General features: G+C 47.2%; 1 protein-coding gene across 1 annotated transcript in view; it reads right to left on the bottom strand.

Annotated features, from left to right (window-relative positions):
• Positions 1-21,586, bottom strand: part of xylt2 (xylosyltransferase II) — a 182,446-nt gene that overhangs the window by 42,791 nt on the left and 118,069 nt on the right. The window contains exon 8 of the mRNA XM_072483241.1: positions 6,652-6,914. Coding sequence (XP_072339342.1) covers positions 6,652-6,914 — 263 coding nt within the window. The remainder of the gene's footprint in view (positions 1-6,651; positions 6,915-21,586) is intronic.

The raw sequence follows: 21,586 nt of genomic DNA on the forward strand, positions 1-21,586 counted from the left end.
TCCAGGTCCGGGATGCGCCCCAACATACGCTTCATAAAGTTTGCGTCATCCCAGTTCGGGGCATATCCATTCACCAGCACCACCGCCTCACCTTGCAATCTGCCACTCACCCTCACGTATCTACCCCCACGGTCCGCCACTATGGTCTTCGCCTCAAACAATACCCGTTTCCCCACCAGTATTGCCACCCCTCTATTTTTCGCATCCAAGCCTGAGTGGTATACCTGTCCCACCCATTCTTTTCTTAATCTGACCTGATCCGCCAGTTTCAGGTGCGTCTCCTGAAGCATGACCACGTCTGCCTTTAGCTTCTTTAGGTGCGCAAGTACCCTTGCCCTCTTAATCGGCCCATTCAACCCTCTCACGTTCCACGTGATCAACCGGGTTGGGGAGCTCTTTACCCCCCCCCCCTCGTCGGCTAACCATCCCCTTTTTTAGACCAGCTCCTCACCCGGTTCCCACGCACCCGCTTATCCCCCCGACGGCGCCCTCCTGTCCCGACCATCCCATCCCGCAACAGCTCCCCCTTCCCCTTAGCAGCAGCAACCCAGTTAAACCGCCCCCCCGCGCTAGATCCCTCTCTAGCTTAGCTGCTCCTCCCATATTGCTTCCGGAAGTCAGCAAACTCTGGCTGACCCCGGCTTCCCCCGTTTATCCTTAGCCTCCCATTATGTGAGGCCCCCTCCTTCCTGCGCCCTCTTTTCCCGCCACAATTTCCATAGCGCGGGAACAAAGCCCACGCTTCCCTCTCGGCCCCACCCGATGGCGCAGCTCCCTCTCTCCTTCCCCCTTCCCTACCGGCGCCCACATTTCTTCGTGTGTCCGCCCCCCCCCCCCCCCCCCTTCGAGGGGAAATTTTTTTTCTCTCCCCCATCTGATTCACAGTCCCTTGCCACCACCTCACTACTTCATTTCAAACACTCTTTCTCCAATCTAGTCCAACTTCTCCTCTTCAATAAATGCCCACGCCTCTTCTGCCGTCTAAAAAGTAGTGGTGTTTACCCTGGTGTGTAACCCAGTCTTGCCGGCTGCAACATTCCGAACTTCACTTTCCTCTTGTGGAGCACCGCCTTGGCCCGATTGAAACTCGCCCTCCTTCTCGCCACCTCCGCACTCCAATCCTGATACACGCGGATCACCACGCTCTCCCACCTGCTGCGATCATTGCCACATTTGCTGCCCAGTAGTAGCTCCCTAGGTTTGGCAGCACCAACCCTCCTCGGTCCCTACTCCGTTCCAGGAACCCTCTCCTTACCCTCGGGGTCTTATTCGCCCACACAAAACCCATAATACTCCTACCTACTCTCTTAAAAAAGCCTTTGGTGATCACGATGGGAAGGCACTGAAACACAAACAGAAACCTCGGAAGGACCACCATTTTGACCGACTGCACTCTACCCGCCAGCGAGAGCGGTAACATGTCCCATCTTTTGAAGTCCTCCTCCATTTGGTCCACCAACCTCGCCAGATTCAGTTTATGTAGGGTCCCCCAAGTCCTGGCTATTTGGATCCCCAGATACCGAAAACTCTCCACCGCCCTCCTCAGCAGTAGGTCCCCTATCCCTCTTTCTTGGTCCCCTGCCTGTAATACAAAGAGCTCACTCTTCCCTACATTGAGCTTATAGCCCGAAAACTCCCCAAGCTCCCTTAGAATCTGCATGACCTCCACCATCCCCTCCATTGGATCCGCCACGTACAGCAACAGGTCGTCCGCATATAGCGACATCCGATGCTCTTCTCCCCCTCGGACCACTCCACTCCATTTATTAGACTCCCTCAATGACATGGCCAAGGGTTTGATCGCCAATGCAAACAACAGGGGGGGACAGGGGGTACCCCTGCCTCGTTCCTCGGTACAGCCGAAAGTACTCCGGCTGATAAACCCTCCCCCGAACCCAAACCTACGCAGCACCTCCCAGAGGTACTCACACTCTACTCGGTCAAAGGCCTTTTCCGCGTCCATAGCTGCCACTATCTCCGCCTCTCCCTCCTCCGATGGCATCAGTATCATGTTTAGGAGCCGCCGCACATTAGTGTTTAATTGCCTGCCCTTTACGAATCCCGTCTGGTCCTCATGGATCACCCCCCGGGACACAGTCCTCAATCCTCGTGGTCAGCACTTTTGCCTACAACTTGGCGTCCACATTGAGGAGCGAGATCGGCCTGTACGATCCACATTGCAGTGGGTCCTTGTCCCGCTTTAGGATCAAAGAAATTGTCGCTTCCGACATTGTCGGGGGCAGGGTCCCCTCCTCTCTTGCCTCGTTAAAGGTCCTCACTAGTAGCGGGGCCAACAGGTCTACATACTTTCTGTAGAACTCCACAGGGAACCCGTCCGGTCCCGGGGCCTTCCCCGCCTGCATGCTCCCCAAACCCTTGCTCAGCTCCTCCAACCCAATTGGTGCCCCCAAACCAGCCACCTCCTGCTCCTCCACCCTCGGGAATCCCAGTTGGTCTAGGAATCGTCTCATCCCCTCTTTCCCCGCTGGGGGCTGGGATCTGTACAGCTCTTCATAGAAGGCCTTGAATACCTCGTTTATTTTCGTCGCACTCCGAACCGTGGCTCCCCTTCCATCTTTGATTCCCCCTATTTCCCTCGCTGCCGTCCTCTTACGGAACTGGTGTGCCAGCATCCAACTAGCCTTTTCCCCATACTCATAGGTCGCCCCCTGCGCCTTCCTCCACTGTGCCTCTGCCTTCCCTATGGTCAACAGGTCAAACTCCGTCTGGACCCATCGTCTTTCCCCAAGTAATCTTTCCTCCGGGGCCTCTGCGTATCTCCTGTCCACTCTCAAAATCTCCCCCACTAACCTCTCCCTTTCCATGCCCTCTGTCTTCTCCCTATGAGCCCTGATGGAGATTAGCTCTCCCCTGATCACCGCCTTCAACGCCTCCCATACCACCCCCACTTGCACCTCCCCGTTGTCGTTGGCCTCCAAGTACCTTTCGATACACCCCCTCACCTTCCCACACACCACCTCATCTGCCAGCAGTCCCACATCCAGCCGCCACAGCAGGCGTTGGTCCCTCTCCTCTCCCAGCCCCATTTCCACCCAGTGCGGGGCGTGGTCCGAAACAGCTATGGCCGAATACTCCGTCCCCTCCACCCTCGGGATGTGCGCCCTGCCCAGAACAAAAAAATCTAGCCGGGAGTAGGCTTTGTGCACGTGGGAGAAGAAAGAAAATTCCCTGGCCTGCGGTCTTGCAAACCTCCATGGGTCCACTCCCCCCATCTGATCCATAAACCCCCTAAGCACCTTGGCCGCCGCAGACCTCTTTCCAGTCCTTGATGTGGAGCGGTCCAGTGCTGGGTCCAGCACTGTATTGAAGTCCCATCCCATTATCAGGCCTCCTACCTCCAGGTCCGGAATGCGCCCCAACATGCGCTTCATGAATCCAGCATCATCCCAGTTCGGGGCGTATACATTTACCAACACCACCCACGTCCCTTGCAACCTACCGCTCACCATCACATATCTCCCTCCCTTATCCACTACGATAGTCTTGGCCTCAAATGACACATGCGTTCCCACCGATATTGCCACCCCTCTATTCTTCGCGTCCAGTCCAGAGTGAAATACCTGTCCTACCCATCCCCTTCTTAACCTGACCTGGTCTCCCCCCCCCCCCCCCCCACCCTGCCGACTAGCCATCTCCTTTTCTGGGCCAGTCCCGTGTCCGCGTCTCTCTCACCCTCCAGTCCCCCAGCCGGGGGACCTCCGTCCCGACCACCTCTTCTGTGCCCCATTCCCTTTCGGGCAGTGCAGCAGCAACCCCTTCCCCCCCCCCCCCCTGCTAGACCCCTGTCTAGCTTTTTTGCTCCCCCCATGTCACTCCCGTAAGTCAGCTGACCCCGGCTTCCCCCGCCATCCCTTTGACCCCCCCCCCCACGAGAGTCTCCCAATCAATGTGCGTTCCTTTGTTCCCCTTCCCGCCTTTCTTCCCGCGCGCGGGGAAAACCCCCGGGCTTTCCAAAGCCTGCCCCGCCCCCTCTGGCGCAGCTCCTGTCGCGGCCTTGTCTCTCTCCCCCAGCCCATGTAACATTTCCTGCGCGTGATTGACCCCCTATATACAACAACCATCACACATCAACCCTCAAACATCAACCCTCAAACATCCCCCCCACCCTCACAAACCTTCAGTTAGAGTCCAACTTTTCAGTTTGTATGAAGGTCCACGCCTCTTCAGGCGTTTCAAAGTAGTAGTGTTGGTCCTTGTATGTGACCCACAATCGTGCTGGCTGCAGCATTCCAAATTTCACTCCTTTCCGGTGCAGCACCGCTTTGGCCCGGTTGAAACCCGCTCTCCGCTTTGCAACCTCCGTGCTCCAGTCCGGGTATATTCGGATCTCTGCATTGTCCCACTTGCTGCTCCGCTCCTTCTTGGCTCATTTCAGGACCCTCTCTCTGTCCGTGAACCGGTGAAATCTCACCACCATCGCCCTTGGCGGCTCATTTGCCTTGGGCTTCCTCGCCAGCACCCGGTGTGCCCCGTCCAGCTCCAGCGACCTCGAAGGGGCATCCCGCGCCCATCATCGCCCTGATCATAGTGCCCGCGTATGCCACGGCATCGGCCCCCTCCACTCCTTCAGGGAGACCCAGGATCCGCAGATTCTTTCTCCTCGACCTGTTCTCCAGGTCTTCGAGTCTTCCCGCCCACCTCTTGTGTAGCGCCTCGTGCCGCTCCACTCTCACCGCCAGGCCCAAGAGCTCGTCCTCATTCTCACCAACTCTTTTCTGTACCTCCTGGATCTTCACCTAGTGGGCCTTCTGGGTTATCCCTAGTCCTTCAATTACCGCCAGCATAGGCGCCAGCATCTCCTTGCGCAGCTCCTCGAAGCAGCGCTTGATGAATTCCTGCAGCTCTGGCCCGCACTCTGCTTTGTCTCCGCCCACTTCCATTTTGATTTTTTTCCCCTCGCTTCTCCAATGCCGCTTTTTTGGCCATTGCACTTCTGGTCCAGTCCATAAAAGTTGGAGGGGGACCTCTCTCTTCACTTCCCCACGGGTTGTCGTCAAAACAAATTCCGTTGGGGCTCCTCCAATGAGCCCGAAAGTCCGTAGTAGCGGGAGCGGCCGAATCGTGCGGCTTAGCTCCGCATAGCCGCAACCGGAAGTCTCCGACAGATATTTTAACAGTCAACCACATTGCTGTGATTCTGGAGTCACATGTAGGTGAAACCAGGTATGGACAGCTGTGAACCAAATTAGTTTTAATTCTAGTCAGTGAACAACTTGTATAGGTTCAATCAAATTAGAGAGTTAAATGTTTATTAAGTGGCTCATAGAATGCAGGAAGAAGGGGTTCATGGGGCACTGGCACCAGTGCTGGGGAAAGATGGAGCTCCTTCGTTGGGGTGGGCTCCATTTAAACCAGGTTAGCACCAGTGGCCTGTGTACGAGGACTGTGGATCAGTTTTGAACTAAAAGAGTGATGGTGGGTTGGGGGTGGGATTGGGTGGGAGGGAGGAAAATGGAGATGAGAAAAAGATGAATGTCTAGGCAATAGAACAAACATTGATAAAAACAAGCAGAATGGGAAAGGAAGGGATAGAGAATTTAATGGTAATAGTGCATCGGTGAATAAAGTCCATGCAAAATAGTGGTAAAAAAGTAAAAGCTCTTTATTTGAATACACAAATCATTCATCACAAGATAGACAATCTAGCAACACCAATAGAGATAATGGGTTTGAGTGAATTGCCATTACAGAGATATAGTTTTTTAAAATAAATTTAGAGTACCCAATTCATTTTTTCCCAATTAAGGGGCAATTTAGCGTGGCCAATCCACCTACCCTGCACATCTTTGGGTTGTGGAGGTGAAATCCACGCAAACACAGGGAGAATGTGCAAATTCCACACGGACAGTGACCCAGAGCCGGGATCGAACCTGGGACCTCGGCGCCGTGAGGCAGCAGGGCTAACCCACTGTGCCACCGTGCTGCCCTCAGAGATATAGTTATGAGGTGACCAAGGTTAGGAAATACATTTTCTGTAGTAAGCCACATTTTGGAAAGGCAAACAGAATGGAACAGGAGAAGAAGTAGCTCTGATAGTAAAGGATGACATGAGAACAGTAATGAGAAAGGATGTTGGAATGAGCAGATATTAGGATTAACAATCTCTGGATATCTCTGGATACTCTGCCTCACTCTCTCCCTATATCTGTTCCACTCTCTTCCAATACTCGTCTCATCCCTCACCCTGTCCCACTACTCTGCCTCACCTACTACCTCTCCTTGTCCCATAACCAATGCCATGTTGAGCCCTCCCCATATATTCTGCCTCAACCTTCCCTAGTCCCAATACCTTGGCCCTGTCCTGATTTGATGGCATGGCACAGCACAAATGTGATATAACGGCACTGCTGATGCGTCGATGTCACTGCATTTGTTATTGAAAACTGTCTTTGTGTTTTCTCTCAACACTATGGGAGCTCAGTTCCATAGCCATCATGACCATATCACACACTTTACAACTGATATAATTGGGTTGGCCAAAAGAAAAAAGAAAACCTGATCTTATTTTCCACCCACTCGCCTCGAGGCACCAAGATCAATTTCAGTGCTGGGACTTGGCTAAGACAAGCTAAGTGTGCACACACCAGTTGCGTAATGGCCTGATTACTGGGTTGATATTTACTATCGTACCTGCAGTGGTTGTCTGTTCCTGGTCGCCACAACGTCTGCACATTGCTCAGGCCTAGCCTGAAGAAAGCCATGTAGCTGGTAATTGCAACATCAGTGAGGCTGCTCAACCCGTCCATCTGATCAAATACATTCTCCCAGTAGGCTTTCAGAGCTGGTGTCCCTGGAGGGTAACTGCCATACAGGTGTGAGTCCAATATATCAATCACTTCCTGGTTAACTGATGATTCAAACTTCCGAGCAAAAAATGTTGGTCTGGTCATTTGCTGTGAATAAAGATGCAGAAAATGGAATCAACACTACAAATCAGGAGAATAAATATGTCAAATACGCATTTTAGAATCATGAACGGTTACAGCACAAAAGGACACCCTTAACTCATCGGGCCATAACTTCCTCGGAATGACAATCAAAGTCAGATGCCAGTCCCGACCTACTTACCTGCACTAAATTTCTTCAGTGCCCGTCTTGCCAGACCTTCCCGATTCTGGCCAAGTGAGATTCAGGCAGCACAGTGCGTCCCTGGATCCAGCGGCAAGAGTCCAAATGAATTGCAGCGGAGGACACACACCTTTTATTTTACAGCACCAGCTGCCGTAAAGCAGGTGAGTTTAAAGGGCCCATTGAGAATAACAGGCCAAGGAGAGGTAAGTGTCAAAGGTAAGTGCTGAGGGGAGTGGGGAGAAATCCCCTGTGGGGTCAGGAGTGTGGGGAGTGGTGGGGCTGTCCCGTGTGGGGACGGTCTGGTATTTAAAATAGTTAGGCTGAGGTTGAACAAGGTTTTATGTCTTCTAACATTTTCAGAAGAACTAATAGCGTAACACTGGGGGAAGCATCCAAAGTTAGCGATTTAAATCACTTTGTCGATGGTCCCAGCATAGCACTGTTGCCCAGGGGAAGTTAGCACTTTTGGACAATTGCCACATCAACCCTTACCTGGGAACTTCAGAGAGGGATTATCTAATGCATCTTTGGAGTACCCCCAAAATCCGATGCTGGGGAGCCAGGAAATTGCCGGCCATCATGTTTGTGCTGGCTCTCTGAAAGTGAAATTCACCCAGTTCCACTCTGCTGTCCATTTTCCCTGTAGCGCTACAAATGGTTTGCTTCTGATACTTCTCCCATTCCCTTTTGAAAGCCATGATTTAATCTGCCTCCACCACCCTGATGCATTCCAGACCCTAACTATTTTCTGCATAACAGAGATGTCGTTGTTGCTACTTTTGCCAATCACTTGGTTCTCAATGTTTCCACCTTGGGATCAGTTTCTCCCAATCCAGTATGTCCAGGCCCTTCAGAATTTTGAATATCTCCATCAAATCCCTTCATAATTTTCTTCTCTATGGAGAACAGCTCCAGATTCTCCAATCTATCCATTTAACTGTTCCTGGGACCATGCTAGTGAATTGTTTCTGCACCCTCTCTAATGTCTTTATATCCTTCCTGCAGTGTGATGTCCAGAGCGAGATATGGCACTCCAATTGAGGCTAAATCATTGTTTTAGACAGGTTTATCATAACTTCTTTGTTTTTGCACTCTTTTGTACAAAGAACAATACAGCACAGGAACAAGCCCTTCGGCCATCCAAGCCTGCGCCGATCACGTGTCCTATCTTGACCAACCGCCTGTATCCTTCAATACCCCATCTGTTCATGTGCCTTTCCAGATAAGTCTTAAAGGTCGCTAACGCATCTGCCTCAACTACCTCACTTGACTGTGCATTCCAGGCCACCACCACCCTCTGTGTAAAAAACATGTCCTGCACATCTCCATTGAACCTTTCCCCCTTCTTAAATAACGGTACAACATTGGCTATCCTCTAACCCTCTGGGATCTCGTCTGAGGTCAACGAGGACACAAAGATTTCTGTTAGAGGCCCAGTGATTTCATCTCTTGTCTCCCTCTGTAATCGGGGATAGATGCCATCTGGCCCTGGGGATTTGTCTACCTTAATTCTTCTTAACACACCTAACACTTCCTCCCTCATAATAACAACCTGTTCTAAAGTGTTTACACATCCCTCTGAGATACCACCAATCAACCTACTTGTAAAGCCTATGATGCCGAATGATTTATCAACCTTTCACATCCTGTCCTGCCACCTTGGAGGGCAGAAGGGGCTGTTCCTGTGCTGTATTGTTCTGCTCCTGCACTCCCTTTGGAACTGTATTCTTCATCCTTTTTACCTTTCCCTGTTCTTGCTACTATAATGTGCATGACTTTACATTTCGCTTAATTAAATTACATCCGTCATTTATCCTTTCCACAAGCTTCTATCCATTTGAGGTTTATCAATATCCTCCTCACAGTTCACAATATTTCCAAGTTTGTGTCACCCGCAATATTTGAAATTGTATCCTGTGCATCAAAGTTTAGGTCATTAATACATATCAGGAAAAGAGCATGGTTGCTAACACTGGACCCATGGGGAACCCCACCATATACCTTCCTCTAGTTTGAGAAACAAACCTCTACCAGTACACTAATTCCCACCTCGACAATTACTTGGATCAGTATATGTCACATGAATGGGGCAATAGGAAGCACATATAAATTCATTATAATGTAATTTGCATACAGGAATCGCTGATAATCAGACTTCCTAATGTTCCACAAATGGCAGGAATGAAATTTTGAGAGTCAGAGCAGGGGAAGTAGAGATATAAACACCCTTTATTCACAGAAAAAAGCATTCAGAACAAAACGTATGAAGTGAACGTTGGTGTCTCAAGGTAAAGTTTTCTTCAAAAACAAATTATTTTGAAAGAATGCCATTTTATTTCAAGTAGTACAGTCCATTGCTACAAGGAATTTTGAGATACTTGGTCTGGGGTGACTATTGTGTCCTTGCTTAAACAGGTTTTAGAAAAAAACAAAAGCAAACAGTCAAAATACATCCCACTTCGGCGTGATTAGGGAGGGGGAAACAGAAAAGACATTTGCATCCCTGTTATTTTTGACGTAAGTGCAAATACATGCATATCCTCTACCATTGTTCCACTTGTCAAATTAAAAACAGACTGAAAGAACAAATGTTCTTTGTGAAAGTCACTACAGGTATTAATAAGGTTATTTTGGAATACAGAAAAATCATCTGGCATCAATTTAAATTTATGCAGCCTGTTTTTATATTTAGTCATTTATGTCAGCTAGGAATGCACAGCACTGGAAATACATGTACACCATACATGGTAAAGTATTTCAAATTTACACTGTTTTTTCTGGGCAAGAGCTATCCAAAAGGAGTGAACTCCGGTTTTCAAGGCTGATTCCTACGGAAACTTGTGATTCACTTAAAGTTGTTTCAATTAAAGTTGCAATTTCAGAGTGAGTAACCATGACATTGAGTGAGGAATTACTATCCTGTTTTCTGTCACTCAGCCAATTCTGTACCCACGCTGCTACGGTCCCTTTTATTCCATGGTAACAAACTTGGTTGCCAAGCCTGTTACGTGGCACTTTATCAAATGCCATTTGGACGTCTATGTACACCACATCAATCTTATTACCCTCTTCAACCCTCGGTTACCTAATTAAAAAACTCAAGTAAGTTCCAAGTGACTGTTAAATTATTGTTTCTAAAATCTTTCCTGCCACCTATAGTTGTGCTTTTTGAACAAAAGTATAACATTTGCAATTCTCCGGTCCCCTGGCACAACCTCTGTATCTAAGGAGGATTGGAATTGCAGTGTCTCTGCAATTTTCACCCTGCGTCCCTCATTACACTTAAATATGTTTTATCCAGTCTTCATAAGGTATTAACTTTAAATACAAATATCCTATCTAATACCATCTCTTTATTAATTTGTAGCCCATCCAGCATCTCAAATCCTCCTTTTTCACTATGACTTGGGCAGCATCTTCGTCCTTGGTAAAGAAACATTTGCAAAGTTTGCATATTGTATCAGCCTGCCCAACTCCTCCACATATAATATCTCTTTTAGGTCCCTAATCATCCCACTCTTCTTTCTACTAACCATTTATTATTCATATGTCGATAAAGAATTTTGGATTCGCTTTTATGTCAGCTGCTAACCAAAAGAGGTCTTCTCATGCTTTCTTTTTGCTTCCTATGTATATTGTTCAATTTCCTACTGAACCTTCTATAGCCAACCTGGTTCTCAACTGTGTTATCCACCATACATCTGGTATGTGCCTCTTTTTCTGTTTCACCTTACTTACGATCTCTTTCGCTATTCACAGAACTTTGGATTTGCTTGCCCTGTTAATGATATGTTAATTATATTGCTAATCTCTTAAGGTAGCCAAATGCCTCGTCATCTAATTAGTCCATTGCTCTTAAGAGATTCACACAGGTGAAGGACATTATTTAATTAAATACCGAGAGCCTAATAGAGGGAGACTGCTGGGACACAGATAATAAGTAAGAATCAGATATATGTAATGCTTCATTCTGTAAATAAACCTATTCTCAAAATCAATATTAGTATTGTTGAAAAAAAAGAGACATGCTGTTGAAGCTTTTCGTCCTGCCCTCATCAGGACAGGTGCAAGAAAGCCAAATTTCAAAGGCAGAAATTTATATTGAAGAGAAAATTGTGCAAATTGATTAGCAAGTTGACTCTGATTTGCCATGTTGCCATGGAGTATGCATCTGGGAACTATTGTTCCCCATACTTTTGTTTAATTCAAAAAACGGATAATGCCTGGAAATGTTGTACTTGCCGGAAGAGGGCAGGTCCTTGCGAATGAATATTCAGTTTCTAGCAAGCATAAGTGGTCCACATTGAGTCCGAGACTAAACTAGTTGTTAGTGTAATTCTTGGCACATTTAGGATTGTTCATTAAGTGCTGTCCAATCGCAAAATCGCATCTCACTTTAGTCATTATATTGATCTCGATCCAGCATTCACATATTGTGGAATACTCCATGATCTGTTCAATTTTCACATACAGCACAAATCTCTGCTGGCATTGCAAGGAGGGCCAACCTAGATATACCTATTTGCAAGACCTGACAACAGGACTGGAATAGTCATCCTTAGCAAAAGTGACTACAATGACAAAATGCATGCCATTCGTAATGACAGATCCACATTTTTATGCATTAGACACACTGCTAAGCATCATCTCATAAGTCCTACTCAAAAGTAAGTTACAAAAATAATAATTATTAGACTTGTGTAAGAGTAAAAAGCTGCCTTGTGACATACATGATAGGATTCATCCTCATGGGTTCACTGGGTCCATGTATATATTGGTCGACCAAAACACACAAACCTTGATTTCTCCTATGCCCTATCTATGACTGGTTCTGCACAACATGAATTGGCCAAATGGTTGAGTGAGTTTTCTATGTATATGGTGAAGGATTCCTTCACCTTTACGAAGATGAGGATTGGTTGATGAATAGAAAACAGAGTGGGAATTGAGCTTTTTCAAGTTGGCAAGCAGTGAATAGCGAGCGCCACAAGGATCAGGGTGGGGACCTCTGCTATTTACAATCTATGTTAATGACTTGGATGAAGAGACAGGGAGTAATGTATCCAAATTTGCTGATGATACCAAACTAGGTGTGGCGAGGACACAGTGAGGATGCAAATAAATATAGACAGGTCAGGCAAGTGGGCAACAAGATGGCAGATGGAGTATAATACAGGGAAATGTGCAGCCTTAAGAATAACAAAGCAGTATCTTTATTAAAAGACGTGATACTTTATCTGGGCATCCAAGTGGCACGGGAATGGGACCGGCTGCATAAATTGAATCTGGCCCGGCTAGTGGACCAAATAAAGGACGATTTCCGGAGATGGGACGCGCTCCGTTGTCTCTGACCGGGAGGGTACAAACGGTGAAAATGGCGGTCCTCCCGAGGTTCCTATTTGTATCTCAATGTATCCCCATTTTTATTCCGCGGTCCTTTTTTAAGCAGGTCAACAGGGTGATCATGGGCTTCGTCTGGGCGGGCAAGGAAGGTAATGCTCGAGCGGAGCCGGGGAGAGGGCGGGCTGGCGTTGCCAAATTTTAGCAATTATTACTGGGCGGCTAATATAGCCATGATCAGGAAGTGGGTGGTGGGGGAGGGGTCGGCGTGGGTGCGTATGGAGGCGGCTTCTTGTAAGGGCACCAGTCTGGGGGCGTCGGTAACTGCACCTCTGCCGCTCCCGCTGGCGCGGTACTCCACCAGCCCCGCCGTGGTGGCAGCCCTGAGAGTTTGGGGGCAATGGAGGAGACATGTAGGAGCATCGGTCTGGGCCCCAATTTGTGATAACCACCGGTTTGCCCTGGGGAGTATGGATGGGAGGTTCTGGGTATGGCGGAGAGCGGGGATTGAGAGGATGGGGGATGTGTTCATAGAGGGGAGCTTTCAGAGTATGAGGGCGCTGGAAGAAAAGTTTGGGCTGGCATGGGGAAATAAATTCAGATATCTGCAGGTGCGGGATTTCCTTCGTAAACAGGTGGCATCCTTCCCGCTCCTACCGCTGAGGGGGATTCAGGATAGGGTAATTTCCAGAGGATGGGTGGGGAGGGGAGCATCTCGGACATTTATAAGGAGCTTATGGGGTCAGAGGAGACGCAGACCGAGAAGCTGAAGCTCAAGTGGGAGGAGGAGCTGGGAGGTGCGATAGTGGATGGTCTATGGGCGGACGCGTTGAGTAGAGTCAACGCGTCCACAACGTGTGCTAGGCTCAGCCTGATACAATTCAAGGTCGTGCACCGGGCTCACATGACAGTGGCCCGGATGAGCAGATTCTTTGGAGTGGAAGACAGGGGATTTTGGCAGGGGTTTGCGGACGTCATGTCCAAGGTTTTAAAAACAAGGGTCGCGCTGGGTCTGGAGGTAGCGATTTTCGGGGTGTTGGAAGATCCGGTAATCCAGGAGGAGAAAGAGGCAGACCTTTTGGCCTTTGCTTCCCTGGTAGCCTGGAGACGGATACTATTGGCATGGAGGGAATCAAAGCCCCCGAAGTCGGAGACCTGGCTATTGGACATGGTTAGCTGTCTCTGTATGGAGAAAATTAAGTTCACCTTGAGAGGTTCACTGTTAGGGTTCACACGGAGGTGGCAACCGTTCGTCGACTTACTTGCGGAAAATTAATCGTCAGCAGTCCGGAGGAGGGGGTAGTTTAGGTTGGGGGGGGGGTGAGTAGTTTAGGTCAGAGTAGGGGGTAATAAGGGTGGGACCTGTATGAAAGGTGTAGCCACTTGAGTTGGCCAGTTCCCGACTTAAAATGGAGAACCGCAAAGGCTGAAGGGAAATTCAGCCAACAAAGGCAAAGACTAGCAAATACAGAAATCATGTATATTGGAACCTGCAAAACAACCAGTCAGCACCGAAGCCAGCAGCCATCCGCATAGTAATGTAGCAGCCATCTACATAGTAATGTGCGATTCCCAGGCACAATGGCAACAGTTAAGGTAAACAAAGCCAAGCCAGACTCCTTGGCGCCAGCAGGAGCCAAGACAAAGGAAGGCCAACGAACATTTAGGGACTGCCGAGCGATCAGGGAACCGCTCCAGCATTGGAGAAATCGATCCAAGTGATCAGAAAGTAGTCCAATCACTTGGAACCCGAAGGGCGGGAAGCCCCTGGGAACTATAAAGTAAAGCCCCCAAGTTCAAATCGTCCTTCTTTGGCAGGGTCACTCAGCAACTTGAACCAACCCTTGACAGTGACATGTCTTGTTGCCTCCAAGCAAGTAAGTCTAAAGTCAACGCTCGCTACGAGATAGGCGTTCCTAGCTACCAGTCCATACCAGCTTTTGAATCCCGCAGACTCAGGTCCTGAACGAAAGGCCATTTGTTCCCCTGACCTGGTGGGCCAGTCCGAAGTTAAGTATAGGCCTGTTAGTGATAGAAATAGCCTAGAAAGTAGAGTTTATGCATGAGTAGTGATTTACTGTGTATAATAAATGTGTTTTGATTTGAATCTTACTAATTGGTGTGTTGAGTTATTGATCATTACTTGAACTTGAACCTCATGGTGGTATCATAAAGATACCTGGCGACTCTAGAGCAAAGGTTATAAAACAGAGCCAATTGAACCAACCAAAAGTTAGCAACAAAGGTAAACGGTTTTTGCACTATGTTTATGGTTTCATGTATATCGTCTATTTTGTTGTTGTTACTAGACCAAAAAGACCTCAATAAAATGTTAATTGAAAAAAAGACGTGAAATGTTTAAGTATTGATGCTCAAAGAGACTTGGGTGTGCTGGCAGAAGGAATGCAGAAAATTAGCATGCACGTAAACTAAATAATTAGGAAGACAAATGGCACATGGCTATTTTTTCAACTGAATTGAAGTACACAAATTAAAGAAGTCTTGTTACAGATATGCAGGGTTTTAGTGAGGTCACATTTGAACTACAGTGTGCGGTTTTGTTCTCCACATTTAACAAAGTATTTGCATTGGAGGCGGTGCAGCGAAGGTTAGTAAATCAGCCCGCAGGGCTAGGAGGCTGGCCTCTGATGAGGGCTTACGGAAATTGGACTTCTATTTCCTGGAGTTTAGAAAAATGAGAGGTGATCTCATTGAAACCTACAAAGTTCCATGGGGACTTGATAAGGTGGACGCTGAGGTACTGTTTTCACTAATCGGGACATCTAAACCACGGGGGCATAATATCAGGATAAGGGCCGTTCGTTAGGATAGAGACGAGGAGGAATGTCTTCGTTCACAGGGTTTCTAACCATTGGAATTCTCTACCCCAGAGGCATGAGGACGCAAGATCGTTGAATACATTTAAGGCTAGGATGGACAGACTTTTGGTCTCTCAGGGAATTAAGAGATATGGAAAGTGGGAGGTGCGGGAAAATGGAATTGAAGCCCAAGATCAGCCATAATTATATTGAATGGTGAAGGCGGCTCAATAGGCCAAATGGTCTACTCCTGTTCCTATTTCTTATTTTCTTGTGTAAGGCTACATACAACATGCATACCAATAGCAAAGCTATAAGAGTTTTTTCAACATTGGAAGTCTATTCACTAATGTGCGATCAAGGAAGTCATAGACATTCGAGCTGCGTCTTGTATCACGGCACCATGCACTGCCAATTTCTGAACCTGTATTCAATGAATTTACAAACTTAGTAACTCGCGCAGTTGAGTTCAGCATTGATTACACCTGCATGCCCAAATTATTGCCATGGGATCCTCTCTTGGCCCAGCACTCCCCAACACTGGTTTCTATGAGAAATATGTCTTGCCAACCAGAAAATTACCCATTTACGCCTACTCTTGTTTGGTGTTAGCTAGCCAATCTTCTATCCATGCCAATGTGTTACATCTAACATCATGAACTTTTATTTTCAATATACTTTGATGTAGCATCTCGTCAAATGAGTTCTGGAAATCTAAGTACAGCACATCCACTGGTTCCTCCTGAACCACAGCAAATGTTATTTCTTCAAACCCACCAATAAAATGGTTGAAAATATGCATTTCACAAAACCATCCTTGTTGGCTCTGCCGGATTATCTTGGATTTTCCAAGCATCCTGCTATAATCGCTTTAATAATAACTTGTAACATTTTCTCGATGACAGATGTTAAGCTAACTGGCCTGTACAGTAAAGACCCACTTTTCATTGGGGTTACGTTGCCGTGAAACCTCACAAACAGTGAAATCACGAACAATGAAAATGTTTTTCAAAGGGACTTAATTAGATATGTTTCAACAAATTGTGATGCAGTTCCTCTATGAGACAACCGGGGGAGCCTCTGAGCAATACACTACATCGCGGAAGATTTCAAAATTGCTCAGGCAGCACTTCAGCTCCCAGATTAATAATAATTTGGTCAAAAGAAAGGCCTCGATTGTCTCTTTCTTTTGTATAGGCAAGAAGGTGAGCTGCCGTGTCACTTCAGTGTCAGGAAGCTTCTTCCCGTCTGGGTCAACACCAGTCAAAATCCCCAGGGAAACACGCGAGAAGGAGAAAAATACGGATGAAAGTTGTTCCCATGATGGACGATGCAGGTGTACAAAGTGCAAAAGTGTGGGTACGTGAAAACACGAACAAGGAAGTTGCAAAAGCGGAATTTAGCTGTAGTTTCCTGCTTTCTGCCCCCCCCCTTTTCAATAAAGGAGTCACATTTATTTCACAAAGATTGGAGATAGGTGGGTAACTGTAAGAGGGACTGGGAAAAAGCAGTCAGTGCAGGGATCCCCTGCGGTCGTTCCCCTGAGAAACAAGTATACCGCTTTGGATACTTGTGGGGGGGGGGGGACTTACCAGGGGTAAGCCATGGGGTACGGGCCTCTGGCACAGAGTCTGTCCCTGTTGCTCAGAAGGGAAGGGGGGAGAGGAGCAGAGCATTAGTAATTGGGGACTCTATAGTCAGGGGCACAGATAGGAGATTTTGTGGGAGCGTGAGAGACTCACGTTTGGTATGTTGCCTCCCAAGTGCAAGGGTACGTGATGTCTCGGATCGTGTTTTCCGGGTCCTTAGGGGGGAGGGGGAGCAGCCCCCAGTCGTGGTCCACATTGGCACTAACGACATAGGTAGGAAAGGGGACAAGGATGTCAGGCAGGCTTTCAGGGAGCTAGGATGGAAGCTCAGAACTAGAACAAACAGAGTTGTTATCTCTGGGTTGTTGCCCGTGCCACGTGATAGTGAGATGAGGAATAGGGAGAGAGAGCAATTAAACACGTGGCTACAGGGATGGTGCAGGCGGGAGGGATTCAGATTTCTGGATAACTGGGGCTCTTTCTGGGGAAGGTGGGACCTCTACAGACAGGATGGTCTACATCTGAACCTGAGGGGCACAAATATCCTGGGGGGGGGGGGGGGAGATTTGTTAGTGCTCTTTGGGGGGGTTTAAACTAATGCAGCAGGGGCATGGGAACCTGGATTGTAGTTTTAGGGTAAGGGAGAATGAGAGTTTAGAGGTCAGGAGCACAGATTTGACGTCGCAGGAGGGGGCCAGTGTTCAGGTAGGTGGTTTGAAGTGTGTCTACTTCAATGCCAGGAGTATACGAAACAAGGTAGGGGAACTGGCAGCATGGGTTGGTACCTGGGACTTCGATGTTGTGGCCATTTCGGAGACATGGATAGAGCAGGGACAGGAATGGATGTTGCAGGTTCCGGGGTTTAGGTGTTTTAGTAAGCTCAGAGAAGGAGGCAAAAGAGGGGGAGGTGTGGCGCTGCTAGTCAAGAGCAGTATTACGGTGGCGGAGAGGATGCTAGATGGGGACTCTTCTTCCGAGGTAGTATGGGCTGAAGTCAGAAACAGGAAAGGAGAGGTCACCCTGTTGGGAGTTTTTTATAGGCCTCCTAATAGTTCTAGGGATGTAGAGGAAAGGATGGCGAAGATGATTCTGGATATGAGCGAAAGTAACAGGGTAGTTATTATGGGAGACTTTAACTTTCCAAATATTGACTGGAAAAGATATAGTTCGAGTACAATAGATGGGTCATTTTTTGTACAGTGTGTGCAGGAGGGTTTCCTGAAACAATATGTTGACAGGCCAACAAGAGGCGAGGCCACTTTGGATTTGGTTTTGGGTAATGAACCAGGCCAGGTGTTGGATTTGGAGGTAGGAGAGCACTTTGGGGACAGTGACCACAATTCGGTGACGTTTACGTTAATGATGGAAAGGGATAAGTATACACCGCAGGGCAAGAGTTATAGCTGGGGGAAGGGCAATTATGATGCCATTAGACGTGACTTGGGGGGGATAAGGTGGAGAAGTAGGCTGCAAGTGTTGGGCACACTGGGTAAGTGGGGCTTGTTCAAGGATCAGCTACTGCGTGTTCTTGATAAGTATGTACCGGTCAGACAGGGAGGAAGGCGTCGAGCGAGGGAACCGTGGTTTACCAAGGAAGTGGAATCTCTTGTTAAGAGGAAGAAGGAGGCCTATGTGAAGATGAAGTGCGAAGTTTCGGTTGGGGCGATGGATAGTTACAAGGTAGCGAGGAAGGATCTAAAGAGAGAGCTAAGACGAGCAAGGAGGGGACATGAGAAGTATTTGGCAGGAAGGATCAAGGAAAACCCAAAAGCTTTCTATAGGTATGTCAGGAATAAGCGAATGACTAGGGAAAGAGTAGGATCAGTCAAGGACAGGGATGGGAAATTGTGTGTGGAGTCTGAAGAGATAGGCGAGATACTAAATGAATATTTTTCGTCAGTATTCACTCAGGAAAAAGATAATGTTGTGGAGGAGAATGCTGAGCCCCAGGCTAATAGAATAGATGGCATTGAGGTACGTAGGGAAGAGGTGTTGGCAATTCTGGACAGGCTGAAAATAGATAAGTCCCCGGGACCTGATGGGAGGCCAGGGAAGAGATTGCTGGACCTTTGGCTTTGATTTTTATGTCATCATTGGCTACAGGAATAGTGCCAGAGGACTGGAGGACAGCAAATGTGGTCCCTTTGTTCAAAAAGGGGAGCAGAGACAACCCCGGCAACTATAGACCGGTGAGCCTCACGTCTGTAGTGGGTAAAGTCTTGGAGGGGATTATAAGAGACAAGATTTATAATCATCTAGATAGGAATAATATGATCAGGGATAGTCAGCATGGCTTTGTGAAGGGTAGGTCATGCCTCACAAACCTTATTGAGTTCTTTGAGAAGGTGACTGAACAGGTAGACGAGGGTAGAGCAGTTGATGTGGTGTATATGGATTTCAGCAAAGCGTTTGATAAGGTTCCCCACGGTCGGCTATTGCAAAAAATACAGAGGCTGGGGATTGAGGGTGATTTAGAGATGTGGATCAGAAATTGGCTAGCTGAAAGAAGACAGAGGGTGGTGGTTGATGGGAAATGTTCAGAATGGAGTACAGTCACAAGTGGAGTACCACAAGGATCTGTTCTGGGGCCGTTGCTGTTTGTCATTTTTATCAATGACCTAGAGGAAGGCGCAGAAGGGTGGGTGAGTAAATTTGCAGACGATACTAAAGTCGGTGGTGTTGTCGATAGTGTGGAAGGATGTAGCAGGTTACAGAGGGATATAGATAAGCTGCAAAGCTGGGCTGAGAGGTGGCAAATGGAGTTTAATGTAGAGAAGTGTGAGGTGATTCACTTTGGAAGGAATAACAGGAATGCGGAATATTTGGCTAATGGTAAAGTTCTTGAAAGTGTGGATGAGCAGAGGGATCTAGGTGTCCATGTACATAGATCCCTGAAAGTTGCCACCCAGGTTGATAGGGTTGTGAAGAAGGCCTATGGAGTGTTGGCCTTTATTGGTAGAGGGATTGAGTTCCGGAGTCGGGAGGTCATGTTGCAGCTGTACAGAACTCTGGTACGGCCGCATTTGGAGTATTGCGTACAGTTCTGGTCACCGCATTATAGGAAGGACGTGGAGGCTTTGGAACGGGTGCAGAGGAGATTTACCAGGATGTTGCCTGGTATGGAGGGAAAATCTTATGAGGAAAGGCTGATGGACTTGAGGTTGTTTTTGTTGGAGAGAAGAAGGTTAAGAGGAGACTTAATAGAGGAATACAAAATGATCAGGGGGTTGGATAGTGTGGACAGTGAGAGCCTTATCCCGTGGATGGATATGGCTGGCACGAGGGGACATAACTTTAAACTGAGGGGTAATAGATATAGGACAGAGGTCAGAGGTAGGTTCTTTACGCAAAGAGTAGTGAGGCCGTGGAATGCCCTACCTGCTACAGTAGTGAACTCGCCAACATTGAGGGCATTTAAAAGTTTATTGGGTAAACATATGGATGATAATGGCATAGTGTAGGTTAGATGGCTTTTGTTTCGGTGCAACATCGTGGGCCGAAGGGCCTGTACTGCGCTGCATTGTTCTATGTTCTATTTACTATTTTCCAATCTAATGGAACCTTCACTGAATCTAGGGAATTTTGGACAATCAAAGCCAATGCATCAACTATCTTCACCAGCCACTCCTTTTGAGGCCTTAGGACCATCAGAACAGTGAGGCTCGTCAGGCTGCATCTCTAACAATTTTCTCAGTTCCACTTCCCTGGTGATTGTGATTTTCTCGAGTTCCTCCCTCCTTCCATTTCCTGATTTACAGCTATTTCTGGGATGTTACTTGTATCCTCTGTAATGAAGATTGATACAAAATACTGTTCAATGCATCCGCTAATGCCTTATTTTTCATTATTAATTCTCCAGACTCACTTTCTACAGGACCAACACTCACTTTGTTAACTTCTTTTTCAAATATCTATAGAAACGGTTACTATTTGTTTTTATGTTATTGGCTAGCTTTCGCTCATACCTAATTTTTCTGTCCAATCTTCTGACCTGCCATTCATCCTTATGGAATTATATACTTTTTCTTTACGTTTGATACTATCTTTAACTTTTTTAGTTAATTACAGTTGGAATTTTAGTTCTCATTGAAATGCAGTTGGTGTATTCTGAAATAACATTTCAATTGTCTGCCACTGTATCTTTATTGATCTATCCCTTAACCAAATTTGCCAGTTCACTTTAGCTAGCTCTGCTTTCATGACCTCATAGTTACCTTTATTCAAGTTGTAATTACTTGTCTTGGGCCCATTCTTCTCTTCCTCAAACTGAATGTAAAATTCAATCATATTAATCCGATTTTGTTGTACAATGCCAATTCTAGTATAGCCTGCTTTCTGGTTGGCTCCAGAGCGTGCCGCTCACAGAAACAATCTTGCAAACATTCTAAAAACTGCTCATTCAGGGCACCTTTGGCGATCTTATTTTTCCAGTTTATATGTAGATTAAAATCCCCAATGCTTATTGCTTTCTGAAAAGCTTCCCATATTTCTTCCTTTATTCTCCATTCTGCCATGTAGGTACTGTTCAGGGCCTATACACCACTCCCACAAATGAGTTATTGCCTTTATCGTTTCTCATCTCTACCCAACTGCTTCTACATCCTGGTTTCCTGAACTTGGGTCATCCATCTCTATTGTGCTAATCTAGTTGGATGTGATTCCACGATTGGGCAGCAGTTGCTGAATTTGTTGCGCTCACAATGTGGCTCATTTACAGCTGTAGCAAGTTACATACATCATTGTCCT

Source organism: Scyliorhinus torazame, chromosome 18, assembly GCF_047496885.1.
Source record: "Scyliorhinus torazame isolate Kashiwa2021f chromosome 18, sScyTor2.1, whole genome shotgun sequence".
NCBI lineage: Eukaryota > Metazoa > Chordata > Chondrichthyes > Carcharhiniformes > Scyliorhinidae > Scyliorhinus > Scyliorhinus torazame.